The sequence below is a fragment of the Cherax quadricarinatus genome, chromosome 100 (assembly GCF_038502225.1).
Source record: "Cherax quadricarinatus isolate ZL_2023a chromosome 100, ASM3850222v1, whole genome shotgun sequence".
NCBI lineage: Eukaryota > Metazoa > Arthropoda > Malacostraca > Decapoda > Parastacidae > Cherax > Cherax quadricarinatus.
In genome coordinates this window covers 2,226,332-2,242,738 of record NC_091391.1, presented here as the reverse complement: position 1 = coordinate 2,242,738, position 16,407 = coordinate 2,226,332, and the positions used below count along the sequence as shown (strand labels likewise).

General features: G+C 44.6%; 1 protein-coding gene across 10 annotated transcripts in view; it reads left to right on the top strand.

Annotated features, from left to right (window-relative positions):
- Positions 1 to 16,407, top strand: part of LOC128704677 (transient receptor potential cation channel subfamily A member 1 homolog) — a 160,472-nt gene that overhangs the window by 56,748 nt on the left and 87,317 nt on the right. For all 10 annotated transcript variants that reach the window (XM_070079577.1, XM_070079576.1, XM_070079582.1 and 7 more), the window contains 3 exons: positions 14,388 to 14,608; positions 15,260 to 15,378; positions 15,928 to 16,142. In XM_070079577.1, coding sequence (XP_069935678.1) covers positions 14,388 to 14,608; positions 15,260 to 15,378; positions 15,928 to 16,142 — 555 coding nt within the window. The remainder of the gene's footprint in view (positions 1 to 14,387; positions 14,609 to 15,259; positions 15,379 to 15,927; positions 16,143 to 16,407) is intronic.

Genomic DNA, 16,407 nt, shown 5'->3' with positions numbered 1-16,407 from the left:
CAAAAGGCCTAGGAACTAGGCCCCAAAGGGTTAACAGGAATACATATGGATTTATATCTACATATCTATAGTTCACTTATCTGTTACAAGCAAATTTAGGAAATTTGCTTAGTATATCTGGTATCTTATTTTCATTAATAAGATATCTTGACATGTCACATAGGTTATTATACTGTCTGTCTCTGTATTCCTCAATAAGTGGACAATTAAGCACATAGTGTTCAAGAGAGTGACCATATGCCTGATCACATAATTTACATTTAGTTTGATCATCATCTGTGTGTCTCCCAAACTGCCAGAAGTACTTGTAACCAAGCCTAAGCCTGGCCACTACAACATCAGTCAGTATGTTCACATTGCAAGTTGCTCCATAAACATACTTATCTACGTTCATGTTATCATAGTGGGTTATAGATCTACTCAGGCTTCTAACTGCATTCCTATAACAATCATTTTCATTATTTACTTCTCTCCTAATATTATTCCTAATGCTAGACACAGTTATACCAAAGTTATATTCTACATTCTCCTTCTGGATACTCTTCTTGGCTAACATATCAACTTTATCATGAAGGAGTAATCCAATGTGTGATGGGATCCATAGTAATTGTACATTAATTCCTTTGTCCCTAATTTTTGAGTATCTATACCTGGCTTCCCCAACGAGCATGTTGTTGGAGTCATTATATGAGCCAAGAGCCTTCAATGATGACATAGAATCAGTAATGATGATAGAGTCAAGCTCAGTGTCATAGGTTAGCTTTAGCGCCATTAGGATTGCAAACAATTCAGTTTGCAGTGTAGACGCCCAGTTGTTAATTCTTATGCCTAACTCAACAAATTTATTATCATTCTTAACTAGGGAGGTGGCAACAAGAGCAGATGCAGCCCTGCCAGAAGACTCCTGTTTAGATCCATCAGTGTATATAACTTGTGATAACTTATTACTACCAGCTAGGTGAGAAATTTCTTCTTGAGCAGTTGCTCTAACAAGAGATTTAAGGAAGGGATTACTAGCAATGAGCTTCTTGGGAGGGACTTGTAGGTATGTGATATTAAATGAACACATCTTCCATGGAGGGGTGAAATGCTCTTGTTGCCTATAGTGATACAGTTCATGCAGGTTATAAAACTTAATGCAATTGCACGTTTTAACAATCCATTTAGATCTGTGTGTATTTACCTCTAGACACTTGGTAAGATTCACTGTGACAGTGTCTGGTTCGTTTCTCAACATTCTAATACCGAGTACAGTGTTAATTTCAACAATCCTATCACTGATACTAGAAATACCAAGCTCCTTCCTCATGTTAAGAACTTTTGTAGATCTGGGACAGCCAAGAATAATTCTGAGAGCTTCATTTTGCATTAACTCCAAGGGTCGGAGAGAACTTTCTCTAGCTAATATCAACATGGGAGCAGCATAATCAATTAAGGACCTAACATAGGCTATGTACATCATTCTCACGATTCTCACATTAGCACCATAGTTGGGATTGTAGCCAGCAACAGCTTTGAGAGCATTTAGCCTAGCTTTGCATTTCTTGTTTAGTTGTGGTATAGTGGATTTGTTAAAGGGTACATCTACACCAAGATATCTGTAAGTTTTAACGTAGCTAATGATTTCACCCTGCAAATAGATGGGTGGGGGATGTCGTTTGCTTGTTAATACCTTTGTTTTAGAGGAAGATATTATGAGGCCTAGTCGATTACAAATTGCTTGAACTTCATTAAGAATGGTATTCATCTTCTTATGCCCTGTTGTATGGATCATGATATCATCAGCATAGCTTATAGCTATATGTTTAGGTGAGGCAGGTAGAGCATTTAGGAGAGCATTAATCAGAATATTAAATAGCATGGGACTAAGAACTCCTCCCTGCGGTGTACCTAAAGACATTTCTTTAGAATCACTTCTGAAGCCTTGGTAAAGGACAGAGGATACTCTATTTGACAGGTATCCTATTATCCAGCAGAGTAAGCTACCACCAATATTCATTTTGGCTAGTTCATGTAGTATAACGGTTCTGTTCACAATATCAAATGCAGATTTTAGATCAAGAAAAGTGGTAAAACTAGTAGAGGTGTGTGCAGTGAGAAAGGTGGAAATACAGTTCTGCACACTTTTACCTTTCATGAACCCATAGAGGTAGGGGGAAAGTTGGTGTCTGATTCTGTAGTACAGTCTGTTAAGCATCATTCTTTCAAAAGTTTTACAAAGACAACTAGTTAAGGAGATCGGCCTAAATGTATCAGGCTGTTGGGGCTTAGGGATGGGCACAATGAGACTATTGGTCCAGGAAGTAGGAAGAACGCCCTTAATGTAACTGAGATTATACAGTGCCAACAAAGGGTTATCAGGCACGTGCCTTAGAGTTCTGAGAATATCATAGGTTATACCATCCTCTCCAGGAGCAGTTGATCGACCTTTGGTTAATGCATTATCTAATTCATACTCGGTGAAGAGGCAATCACTCTCATCAGTATTTTGGCTCATAAAATTAATCAGTTTCAACATTTCTTCAGAAGTACTCTCTAAGTTTTTTCTAATATGAGATGGAAGGCTTTCATGCCTGGATGTTTTGGACCAGTCATTTATGAGGTCATTTGCTTTTTCAAGAGGAAAGGGATGAGCAACATTGCCAGTCTTTTTCCTGGTTATTTTATTTATACCTTTCCAAGCCAAACTCAAAGGGGTGGACCTATTTAATCCACTAACAAACTGTTCCCATTCCTGTTGCCTAAGTTCTTCCTTTCTAATCCTTGCATTTGTTAGTGCAGCTTGGAACGTTCTGAGCAGGTCTGGGGTTCTACATTCACGGTATGCTTTACCAATCCTCCTAGCTTCATGTGTTAGATTGTGTAGCTGTGGATCATTATAGTATTTACATTGGTTTTTATTGTTATTTATAGTGGAGGGTCTTTGTTTCCTATTCCTCCCCGGGCCACCAGGCCCGGTGGCCTGGTGGCTAAAGCTCCCGCTTCACACACGGAGGGCCCGGGTTCGATTCCCGGCGGGTGGAAACATTTCGACACGTTTCCTTACACCTATTGTCCTGTTCACCTAGCAGCAAATAGGTACCTGGGTGTTAGTCGACTGGTGTGGGTGGCATCCTGGGGGACAAGATTAAGACCCCAATGGAAATAAGTTAGACAGTCCTCGATGACGCACTGACTTTCTTGGGTTATCCTGGGTGGCTAACCCTCCGGGGTTAAAAATCCGAACGAAATCTTATCTTATCTTAATAGTGGTAATTAAATCATCATTAAATTTTTGTGTGCCAATGGGCTCATAATTCTTATACCATTGATCCAAGTGGTTAATAAAGTTGTCTCTGTGTTCTGGGTTGAGAATAAGTTTCCTCCTTCTGTATTTAGCTCCTTGATTGCTGGAGATGTGATCAAGATTGACAGTTGTTAGTCTTGGGAAGTGATCAGATAGAAGATCATCAACTATGACAGAGTCATGCATCATATATGATGTATTAAATCCAAGACACAGTTCTAGTATGCCACCATCATTAGTTTCTTTTTCTTGAAATACCAGACGTTACTGTGAATTTCATATAACCTGTAGTTACCAGCGCTCGCAATATACACAACGAGAAGAAATTATTACTACAGAAAAAGCGTCCTTCCTCCAAAAATTTGCACCAGTCAACTATAGTGATAATATAGCATTTATTGTGGTGGAGACGAAAAAAAAAATAGAAAAGCTAGATACAGCGATTGATAAACAAGGGTGGAAGTCGACCGTTCGTCATTGTAGGAGCTGCCAGATATCACCGGCTCTTCAACACGCAAGTTATACTTTTGTATCAGTCAAATCACATATTACTCGGGTAGATAATTTCCAGTAGATCCTTCATGTGTTAGCTCAAATCACCGACCAGTATGTTTTAAATAAGTGACCCACTGATCAGAGCAGATCGACTGGTCCGAACCCTTGACTGGTCCGAACCCTTGACTGGTCCGAACCCGGGACTGGTCCGAACCCTTGACTGGTCCGAACCCGGGACTGGTTACAAACAGTTTCGTTGGACAATAAAGCAGACTGTAAACGGATGGGGTTGTAGGCGCCCTTATAAACACAAACATTAAAAATCAGGAACGTGCACGGTAAGCTGTCCAATATACAAAAACAGTTAGAAACAGAAATACAAATAGCTAGAGCTTCATTTAAGGTTATTAATATAATATTCAAGAGGTTGCTAGTAGAATTACAGTAAATCAACCATTCAAATCATTATGAAGCTGTGTGTAGTCTGTGGTCAGTCTAAAGGACTAAGTCTAAAGGACCCCAATGGAAATAAGTCACTCTGTCTGACTTTTTTGGGTTATCCCAGGTTCTCTACACATATTCTGCTATGTATGATAATTCTATGTAACTGTATTTGTGTATACCTGAATAAACTTACTTACTTAGTCAAACAAACGGGCTTCCACATGGATAAATTGTCATTTTTGTGGAAATTGGTGTCACGCTCCTTGTGCAGATATCCCAGAACTAGCTACAAGCAGTATTAAAACAGAGAAGTGTTTTTGGGTATGCCCAAATGAGGAAAATCTGTGGACTAAAATCACAAGGGTATTAAAAGAGGTCAACATCAAAGCTGCTTTCATAGAAAACCTGGAAGCTTTCTACAACAGATGGGAACATAAAAAGTCTGGGCTGAATGGTACTGCCCTTGATACTGGCCATGTAGTCATAAACTGTAAGGCTGGAGGTGATGTCCTGGTAGTCAGTAAATGTGGGGCTGATAGTGCTGTCCTGGGAGACAGTAATGGTGAAGCTGGAGGTGCTGTCCTGGGAGACAGAAATGGTGAAGCTGGAGATACTGTCCTGGGAGACAGTAATGGTGAAGCTGGAGGTGCTGTCCTGGGAGACAGTAATGGTGAAGCTGGAGGTGCTGTCCTGGGAGACAGTAATGGTGAAGCTGGAGATGCTGTCCTGGGAGACAGTAATGGTGAAGCTGGAGGTGCTGTCCTGGGAGACAGTAATGGTGAAGCTGGAGGTGCTGTCCTGGGAGACAGTAATGGTGAAGCTGGAGGTGCTGTCCTGGGAGACAGTAATGGTGAAGCTGGAGGTGCTGTCCTGGGAGACAGTAATGGTGAAGCTGGAGGTGCTGTCCTGGGAGACAGTAATGGTGAAGCTGGAGGTGCTGTCCTGGGAGACAGTAATGGTGAAGCTGGAGGTGCTGTCCTGGGAGACAGTAATGGTGAAGCTGGAGGTGCTGTCCTGGGAGACAGTAATGGTGAAGCTGGAGGTGCTGTCCTGGGAGACAGTAATGGTGAAGCTGGAGGTGCTGTCCTGGGAGACAGTAATGGTGAAGCTGGAGGTGCTGTCCTGGGAGACAGTAATGGTGAAGCTGGAGGTGCTGTCCTGGGAGACAGTAATGGTGAAGCTGGAGGTGCTGTCCTGGGAGACAGTAATGGTGAAGCTGGAGGTGCTGTCCTGGGAGACAGTAATGGTGAAGCTGGAGGTGCTGTCCTGGGAGACAGTAATGGTGAAGCTGGAGGTGCTGTCCTGGGAGACAGTAATGGTGAAGCTGGAGGTGCTGTCCTGGGAGACAGTAATGGTGAAGCTGGAGGTGCTGTCCTGGGAGACAGTAATGGTGAAGCTGGAGGTGCTGTCCTGGGAGACAGTAATGGTGAAGCTGGAGGTGCTGTCCTGGGAGACAGTAATGGTGAAGCTGGAGGTGCTGTCCTGGGAGACAGTAATGGTGAAGCTGGAGGTGCTGTCCTGGGAGACAGTAATGGTGAAGCTGGAGATACTGTCCTGGGAGACAGTAATGGTGAAGCTGGAGGTGCTGTCCTGGGAGACAGTAATGGTGAAGCTGGAGGTGCTGTCCTGGGAGACAGTAATGGTGAAGCTGGAGGTGCTGTCCTGGGAGACAGTAATGGTGAAGCTGGAGGTGCTGTCCTGGGAGACAGTAATGGTGAAGCTGGAGGTACTGTTCTGGGAGACAGTAATGGTGAAGCTGGAGGTGCTGTCCTGGGAGACAGTAATGGTGAAGCTGGAGGTGCTGTCCTGGGAGACAGTAATGGTGAAGCTGGAGGTGCTGTCCTGGGAGACAGTAATGGTGAAGCTGGAGGTGCTGTCCTGGGAGACAGTAATGGTGAAGCTGGAGGTGCTGTCCTGGGAGACAGAAATGGTGAAGCTGGAGGTGCTGTCCTGGGAGACAGTAATGGTGAAGCTGGAGATACTGTCCTGGGAGACAGTAATGGTGAAGCTGGAGATTTTGTCCAGGTAGTCGGGAATTATACGCAGGAAGGAATACATATAAATGACCTCATAGGGGACAGGAGCCATAGTAGGGAAACAAGTGTAGTCAAAGATAAGATAAAACCAATATTGCAAACTAGAAATACCGCAGGAAATAGCAAACAAGAGGACTCCAATAGCAATACTGAGGATAAATTACCAAAAACAACTGGTGGGAGCTCCATTGTTGGTGCTAGGGAGGATAGAAGTAAGACAGGGAAACATGCACCAACAGGGAATACAGTCACAGAAACCCAAGGCAAGCGGAAACCAAGCCTGTGCACATACTATGCACTTGGTATCTGCTGGCATGGGAAATCTGGAAAAACAGACGGGACATGCAACTATGACCACCCTAGAAAATGCCATGCCCATATGACAACAGGAAAATGCAAACTCCCTTCCTGTAAGCTTTTTCACCCTGAAATGTGTACCTCTTCAGTACAGGAAAGACTGTGCTATAACTTAAATTGCCAGGCATACCATCTAAAGGGGACAAAAAGATACAAAACATCCAGGCCATGGGAAAACCTGGGTAGCCACAGCCACTCAAGAGGGAGAGGTTTTTTAGTGCCAGGAAGGAAAAAAAACTGGCAGGAAATGGCAGAAATCGTACACCAAATCCAGTCATTCCTGGAGTGGAACCACAGTCGATGGCCTCCACTCCAAACCAACAGATACAGATACTAATGCCGGAAAAAAAATCCCCCCCCCCCCAGTACCAACAATACCACAAGTCCGATAACATTCTTCTTTGCAAATATACAGGGTCTAAAGCCAGCAACAAACAACAAAATACCTTTCATCCGTGGACTGCTTGCAGAGGCAAAGGCAATGTTCGCGGCTTTCACTGAGACCCACATAAAGGATCACTTGGACAACGAAATATGGATCCCAGGTTACAACCTATACAGATGTGACAGAGTGAACAGGCAAAAGGGGGGGGGTTGGCCTGTACATTGCAGAGTCACTTGTTTGCACAGAACTGCTAAATGCCTCAAATGATGTAGTGGAAGTTTTAGCAGTAAAGGTCGAGAACCAAAACCTAGTCATTGTGGTAGTCTACAAGCCTCCGGATGCAACATCCCAGCAATTCCAGGAACAGCTGTTAAAAATTGACCACTGTCTGGAAAATCTTCCAGCTCCTGCACCCAACATCTTGCTCCTGGGGGATTTCAACTTAAGGCACCTAAAATGGAGGAATATAGCAAATAATATTGTTGCAGTAATAACACCAGGAGGCAGCTCTGATGAAAACTCACACTCACACGAGCTTTTAAATCTCTGCACAAAATTCAATTTAAACCAGCAAATAATAGAGCCTACTAGACTGGAGAATACACTAGACCTCATCTTCACTAACAATGATGATCTGATAAGAAATGTCACCATATCAAAAACAATATACTCAGATCACAACATAATTGAGGTTCAGACATGTATGCGTGGAGCCCCAGACCGACAAAATGAGACTAGTCACGAGGGAGCATTCACCAAATTCAACTTCAATAACAAAAACATAAAGTGGGACCAAGTAAACCAAGTCCTAACCGATATAAGCTGGGAAGATACACTAAGCAACACAGACCCCAACTTATGCCTAGAACAGATTAACTCGGTGGCACTCGATGTATGCACAAGGCTTATTCCTCTAAGAAAAAGGAGGAGTAGATGTAAAATAGAAAGAGACAGGCGCTCCCTTTACACGCGACGGAAAAGAATAACAGAGCGGCTAAAAGAGGTCAATATATCTGAAATGCGTAGGGAGACACTGGTCAGAGAAATAGCAAGCATCGAACTTAAGCTAAAAGAATCCTTTAGGAGTCAGGAATCGCGGGAAGAACTAAAAGCCATAAATGAAATCGAAAGAAACCCAAAGTATTTCTTCTCCTATGCCAAATCAAAATCGAGAACAACGTCCAGTATTGGGCCCCTACTTAAACAAGATGGGTCCTACACAGATGACAGCAAGGAAATGAGTGAGCTACTCAAGTCCCAATATGACTCAGTTTTTAGCAAGCCGCTAACCAGACTGAGAGTCGAAGATCAAAATGAATTTTTTATGAGAGAGCCACAAAATTTGATTAACACAAGCCTATCCGATGTTATCCTGACGCCAAATGACTTCGAACAGGCGATAAATGACATGCCCATGCACTCTGCCCCAGGGCCAGACTCATGGAACTCTGTGTTCATCAAGAACTGCAAGAAGCCCCTATCACGAGCCTTTTCCATCCTATGGAGAGGGAGCATGGACACGGGGGTCGTCCCTCAGTTACTAAAAACAACAGACATAGCCCCACTCCACAAAGGGGGCAGTAAAGCAATAGCAAAGAACTACAGACCAATAGCACTAACATCCCATATCATAAAAATCTTTGAAAGGGTCCTAAGAAGCAAGATCACCACCCATCTAGAAACCCATCAGTTACACAACCCAGGGCAACATGGGTTTAGAACAGGTCGCTCCTGTCTGTCTCAACTATTGGATCACTACGACAAGGTCCTAAATGCACTAGAAGACAAAAAGAATGCAGATGTAATATATACAGACTTTGCAAAAGCCTTCGACAAGTGTGACCATGGCGTAATAGCGCACAAAATGCGTGCTAAAGGAATAACAGGAAAAGTCGGTCGATGGATCTATAATTTCCTCACTAACAGAACACAGAGAGTAGTCGTCAACAGAGTAAAGTCCGAGGCAGCTACGGTGAAAAGCTCTGTTCCACAAGGCACAGTACTAGCTCCCATCTTGTTCCTCATCCTCATATCCGACATAGACAAGGATGTCAGCCACAGCACCGTGTCTTCCTTTGCAGATGACACCCGAATCTGCATGACAGTGTCTTCCATTGCAGACACTGCAAGGCTCCAGGCGGACATCAACCAAATCTTTCAGTGGGCTGCAGAAAACAATATGAAGTTCAACGATGAGAAATTTCAATTACTCAGATATGGTAAACATGAGGAAATTAAATCTTCATCAGAGTACAAAACAAATTCTGGCCACAAAATAGAGCGAAACACCAACGTCAAAGACCTGGGAGTGATTATGTCGGAGGATCTCACCTTCAAGGACCATAACATTGTATCAATCGCATCTGCTAGAAAAATGACAGGATGGATAATGAGAACCTTCAAAACTAGGGAGGCCAAGCCCATGATGACACTCTTCAGGTCACTTGTTCTATCTAGGCTGGAATATTGCTGCACTCTAACAGCACCTTTCAAGGCAGGTGAAATTGCCGACCTAGAAAATGTACAGAGAACTTTCACGGCGCGCATAACGGAGATAAAACACCTCAATTACTGGGAGCGCTTGAGGTTTCTAAACCTGTATTCCCTGGAACGCAGGAGGGAGAGATACATGATTATATACACCTGGAAAATCCTAGAGGGACTAGTACCGAACTTGCACACGAAAATCACTCACTACGAAAACAAAAGACTTGGCAGACGATGCACCATCCCCCCAATGAAAAGCAGGGGTGTCACTAGCACGTTAAGAGACCATACAATAAGTGTCAGGGGCCCGAGACTGTTCAACTGCCTCCCAGCACACATAAGGGGGATTACCAACAGACCCCTGGCAGTCTTCAAGCTGGCACTGGACAAGCACCTAAAGTCAGTTCCTGATCAGCCGGGCTGTGGCTCGTACGTTGGTTTGCGTGCAGCCAGCAGCAACAGCCTGGTTGATCAGGGGCTGATCCACCAGGAGGCCTGGTCACAGACCGGGCCGCGGGGGCGTTGACCCCCGAAACTCTCTCCAGGTAAACTCCAGGTAAACCCCTCAAGGAAGGTTCCTTGATGTTGGTGAGGGGCTCTTGGTTTAGGGAATTGGATCTGTGCTCCAGTTCCCCGAATTAAGCCTGAATGCCTTCCACATCCCCCCCCCAGGCGCTGTATAATCCTCCGGGTTTAGCGCTTCCCCCTTGATTATAATAATAATTAACGCTCCCGTAATGCTATGCATATAAGTGGCTTTGGCATGCTGCTCTTATCTGTATTTTTTTGTACCTCTATGTATGCTAAAATTACTAAATAAATAAATAAATAAAAATCTGTCATGTCGTTTACATACACAAGAAACAATACTGGTGGAAAAATAGACACAAATCCAATATAATCCATTATTTACTCTGTCTCGCCCACACACTGGACTGTCTCGCCCACACACTGGACTGTCTCGCCCACACACTGGACTGTCTCGCCCACACACTGGACTATGTCTCGCCCACACACTGGACTATGTCTCGCCACACACTGGACTATGTCTCACCCACACACTGGACTATGTCTCGCCCACACACTGGACTATGTCTCGCCCACACACTGGACTATGTCTCGCCACACACTGGACTATGTCTCGCCCACACACTGGACTATGTCTCGCCACACACTGGACTATGTCTCGCCACACACTGGACTATGTCTCGCCCACACACTGGACTATGTCTCGCCCACACACTGGACTATGTCTCGCCCACACACTGGAGTATGTCTCGCCCACACACTGGACTATGTCTCACCCACACACTGGACTATGTCTCGCCCACACACTGGACTATGTCTCGCCCACACACTGGACTATGTCTCGCCACACACTGGACTATGTCTCGCCCACACACTGGACTGGACTATGTCTCGCCCACACACTGGACTATGTCTCGCCCACACACTGGACTATGTCTCGCCCACACACTGGACTATGTCTCGCCCACACACTGGACTATGTCTCGCCCACACACTGGACTATGTCTCGCCCACACACTGGACTATGTCTCGCCCACACACTGGACTATGTCTCGCCCACACACTGGACTATGTCTCGCCCACACACTGGACTATGTCTCGCCCACACACTGGACTATGTCTCGCCCACACACTGGACTATGTCTCGCCCACACACTGGACTATGTCTCGCCCACACACTGGACTATGTCTCGCCCACACACTGGACTATGTCTCGCCCACACACTGGACTATGTCTCGCCCACACACTGGACTATGTCTCGCCCACACACTGGACTATGTCTCGCCCACACACTGGACTATGTCTCGCCCACACACTGGACTATGTCTCGCCCACACACTGGACTATGTCTAGCCCTCACTCTTGACTATGTCTCGACCTCACAATTGACTATGTCTCGCCCACACACTGGACTATGTCTCGCCCACACACTGGACTATGTCTCGCCCACACACTGGACTATGTCTCACCCACACACTGGACTATGTCTCGCCCACACACTGGACTATGTCTCGCCCACACACTGGACTATGTCTCGCCCACACACTGGACTATGTCTCACCCACACACTGGACTATGTCTCGCCCACACACTGGACTATGTCTCGCCACACACTGGACTATGTCTCGCCCACACACTGGACTATGTCTCGCCACACACTGGACTATGTCTCGCCCACACACTGGACTATGTCTCACCCACACACTGGACTATGTCTCGCCCACACACTGGACTATGTCTCGCCCACACACTGGACTATGTCTCGCCCACACACTGGACTATGTCTCGCCCACACACTGGACTATGTCTCGCCCACACACTGGACTATGTCTCGCCCACACACTGGACTATGTCTCGCCCACACACTGGACTGTCTCGCCCACACACTGGACTGTCTCGCCCACACACTGGACTATGTCTCGCCCACACTGGACTGTCTCGCCCACACACTGGACTATGTCTCGCCCACACACTGGACTATGTCTCGCCCACACACTGGACTATGTCTCGCCCACACACTGGACTATGTCTCGCCCACACACTGGACTATGTCTCGCCCACACACTGGACTATGTCTCGCCCACACACTGGACTATGTCTCGCCCACACACTGGACTATGTCTCGCCCACACACTGGACTATGTCTCGCCCACACACTGGACTATGTCTCGCCCACACACTGGACTATGTCTCGCCCACACACTGGACTATGTCTCGCCCACACACTGGACTATGTCTCGCCCACACACTGGACTATGTCTCGCCCACACACTGGACTCTTATCAAGTGTTGCAATAATATATATCAAGCTTTTCTTATGCGAATCATGATAACCTATTTGGGTCTCCTGCCGTGTTCTTGAGGGTTATTTGGGTCTCCTGCCGTGTTCTTTAGGGTTATTTGGGTCTCCTGCCGTGTTCTTTAGTGTTATTTGGGTCTCCTGCCATGTTCTTTAGGGTTATTTGGGTCTCCTGCCGTGTTCTTTAGGGTTATTTGGGTCTCCTGCCGTGTTCTTTAGGGTTATTTGGGTCTCCTGCCGTGTTCTTTAGGGTTATTTGGGTCTCCTCCCTTGTTCTTTAGGGTTATTTGGGTCTCCTCCCTTGTTCTTTAGGGTTATTTGGGTCTCCTCCCTTGTTCTTTAGGGTTATTTGGGCCTCCTGCCGTGTTCTTTAGTGTTATTTGGGCCTCCTGCCGTGTTCTTTAGTGTTATTTGGGCCTCCTGCCGTGTTCTTTAGTGTTATTTGGGCCTCCTGCCGTGTTCTTTAGGGTTATTTGGGTCTCCTGCCTTGTTCTTTAGGGTTATTTGGGTCTCCTGCCGTGTTCTTTAAGGTTATTTGGGTCTCCTGCTGTGTTCTTTAGGGTTATTTGGGTCTCTTGCCTTGTTCTTTAAGGTTATTTGGGTCTCCTGCCTTGTTCTTTAGGGTTTTGATGATGAGTGAGATTTCAGTAGGGTTTGTTTGGGCTAGAAACAGAGTATTTGGGTAGTTGCCAGTGAGGTAATTAATTTATTCAGGTATACACAAATACAGTCACATAGGTGGCCCGGTGACCTGGTGGCCCGGTGACCTTGTGGCCCAGTGACCTGGTGGCCCGGTGGCCCAGTGGCCCGGTGGCCTGGTGGCTAAAGCTCCCACTTCACACACGGAGGGCCCGGGTTCGATTCCCGGCGGGTGGAAACATTTCGACACGTTTCCTTACACCTGTTGTCCTGTTCACCTAGCAGCAAATAGGTACCTGGGTGTTAGTCGACTGGTGTGGGTCGCATCCTGGGTGTTAGTCGACTGGTGTGGGTCGCATCCTGGGGGACAAGATTAAGGACCCCAATGGAAATAAGACAGTCCTCGATGACGCACTGACTTTCTTGGGTTATCCTAACCCTCCGGGGTTATAAATCCCAACGAAATCTTATCTTATCATGCATAGCAGCATATGTGTAGAGAACCCAGGATAACCCAAAAAAGTCAAAGTGACTTATTTCCATTGGTAGTCAGACTACTAGATGTAGATTTCGATTTTTTATTTCCATTCACTACATTTACAAAATATATAATAATCAGAAATCCTATAGGACCCAATGGAAATAAACAAGGACCCCAGTGGAAATAACTCACTGACTTTTTTGGGTTATCGTAGGTAATTTACGTATGTTATTATGTATGATAATTGTACTTATGTGTACCTGTACCTAAATAAACTTATTTAGATAAGGATCTCAATGGAAATCTCAAGGACTTCATTGGAAATCATTTTGTATTACTTTTTTTGGGGTTATCCTAAGTAATTTACACAATGTACAATAATTGTACTTATGCGTACCTTATTTTTTTTTTATTTTATTATCACACCGGCCGATTCCCACCAAGGCAGGGTGGCCCGAAAAAGAAAAACTTTCACCATCATTCACTCCATCACTGTCTTGCCAGAAGGGTGCTTTACACTACAGTTTTTAAACTGCAACATTAACACCCCTCCTTCAGAGTGCAGGCACTGTACTTCCCATCTCCAGGACTCAAGTCCGGCCTGCCGGTTTCCCTGAATCCCTTCATAAATGTTACTTTGCTCACACTCCAACAGCACGTCAAGTATTAAAAACCATTTGTCTCCATTCACTCCTATCAAACACGCTCACGCATGCCTGCTGGAAGTCCAAGCCCCTCGGTGCCTAAATAAACTTACACAATATTTCAAACAAATCTTATAGTGCCTAAATAAACTTTACAAGGACCCCAATGGAAATAAGTCACTGTGTCTGACTTTTTTGGGTTATCCTAGGTAATTTACACACATTCTGCTATGTATAATATTTTATGTAACTATTTATGTGTACTACTTATACCTGAATAAACTTAATTACTTACCCACTTACAGCTTGCTAGAGATGGGAACAGCGAGGTGCTGCACTCAGCATTGGACCGCCTCGGGGACCATGGTCGTCGACGTATTAACAACCTGGACGCTGATAAACTATCTCCTCTACACTATGCTGCTCGGTATGCTCACATTGATGCTGTCAAGACTCTCATCCATGCTGGCGCTGATGTTAATATTAAAGGTCAAGACAAGCTTACACCTCTCCATTATGCTGCCAGGTAATGTATGGTTTTATGTGGCTTGGTAATGGAAGACTCTGTGATACACATATATAAGGATTTAATGGTATATTAGGAGCAAACTATTAAGATTATTTAAGGTTTTAGACTTGTTCACATCAAACGGGTTCGTCTAGTGGCAGTGTTGAGCCGTCATTAAATGTTGCTTTACCTCGCAAATGTATTAATATGGCAATTCCTTGCTCACTGTAAAGATCTTAAGTCCTGGCAGCCCTCACAGACCACAAAGGTTAAAGATTCTTGATTTCAGCATGATATTGTTTATACAGAGGTGAATGACAGATAGGCGTGCATGCAGAAAGTCCCTTAGTATGTAGAGCATTTTGGGCAAACTTAAGCCTATCTTAAGCTTAATAAGGCAATAACTAATTAATTTGCTGTTATATACAGTCTCTTAAGTGGTTGTGAAATTAAAATTAGGAGTTACAATGGAATTATAATGGGTGTTAGCTGACTATTGTGGGTCGCATCCTGGGAAAGAGAATGGAAACACCCCAGGGAAAAAAGCCAGACAGTGGCTTTACCGGGTTATCATGGGTTAATTATCTGGGTTAATAATCCTAGTAAAATCTTGCTCAGAACAAAATATACCACAGTACTGCATTAAGATAATGATTTATAACCTTTCAGGTATCGCAAGCAGATTAAACCAAACAGACGCTACTCACCAATGCCTTCTCCTCCTCCGAAAGAAGAAGAGAAGAGTGAAAATGGAGAAGACAGTGAACAGAATACCACTGGAGAAAATGGTATGTCTGCCCACAGAACAGCTGGGGTTTGAACTCATGACAAGTGAATCGTAAAACTCCAGGCCAGTGCATAAACCACTGGTACAGCTGGCTATAATAAGCCAGCTGGTCCAGTGGCTTATGCACTGGCCTGGAGTTTTATGACTTGCTTGCCATTGGTTCAAACTCCACCTGTTTTATGGTCTGTTTGCAATTGTGTTATTAAGATTTTGTATGTCTAGTTTGAAACGCAGTCTAGGATAATAGGAAGAACACTTCTTATAAAGAGGTGTTGAAATGCATAATAAGAATCGGGAAGAGTACAGATTGGCCATCACAGATCCGGCAGTCACTAATCTGGTTCCATCGCTAATCCAGCACTGATTTCAGCTAGCGTCATCAGTAAAGGTTTGCATTCCAGGGCTTTCAAAGGTATGACACAGTTTCTTGTGATTTACTGTGCCAGGTCTGGCACAGTGATAGTCTGGCACCCAGATTAATGATGGTCAGCCTGTAGCTGTTCTGTGGGTTTAGAATTTTCATCAGCATTGTTCATTTTTCTTATTACAGAGCAGTATAACTTCACTATCAATTCCGTGCACTCAAGATCAGAGATCGGTATTGGAAGTATTTCTGAGACCTCCGTCATCAGGATACTGGTGGAATGTGGAGCCGAGGTCAATGCTCGAGATGTGTACGACCAGACACCCTTGCACTATGCTGCAATGAGAGGTAATGATCCTGCTGCCAGGGATCTCCTCAAATGTCCTCATATCTTTTATGAGGTAAGTTTATACAAAGCTGTATTTCCATAAAGTGGAGGTCAGTATAACAAATAACCTGCACATAGGAAAAAGAAATTTATCACGGCATTTTGGTCTGACTGAGACTATTAACTAATCACAGTTAGTGTGACTACAGGTGCTCCTTGACTTATGATGAGGTTACATTCCAGTGAACCCATTGTAAGTTGAAAATATCTTAAGTCAAATATGAATAAACTGTATGTTAAATAAATAAGAAAATAAATAACTACTCACTGAATAACTA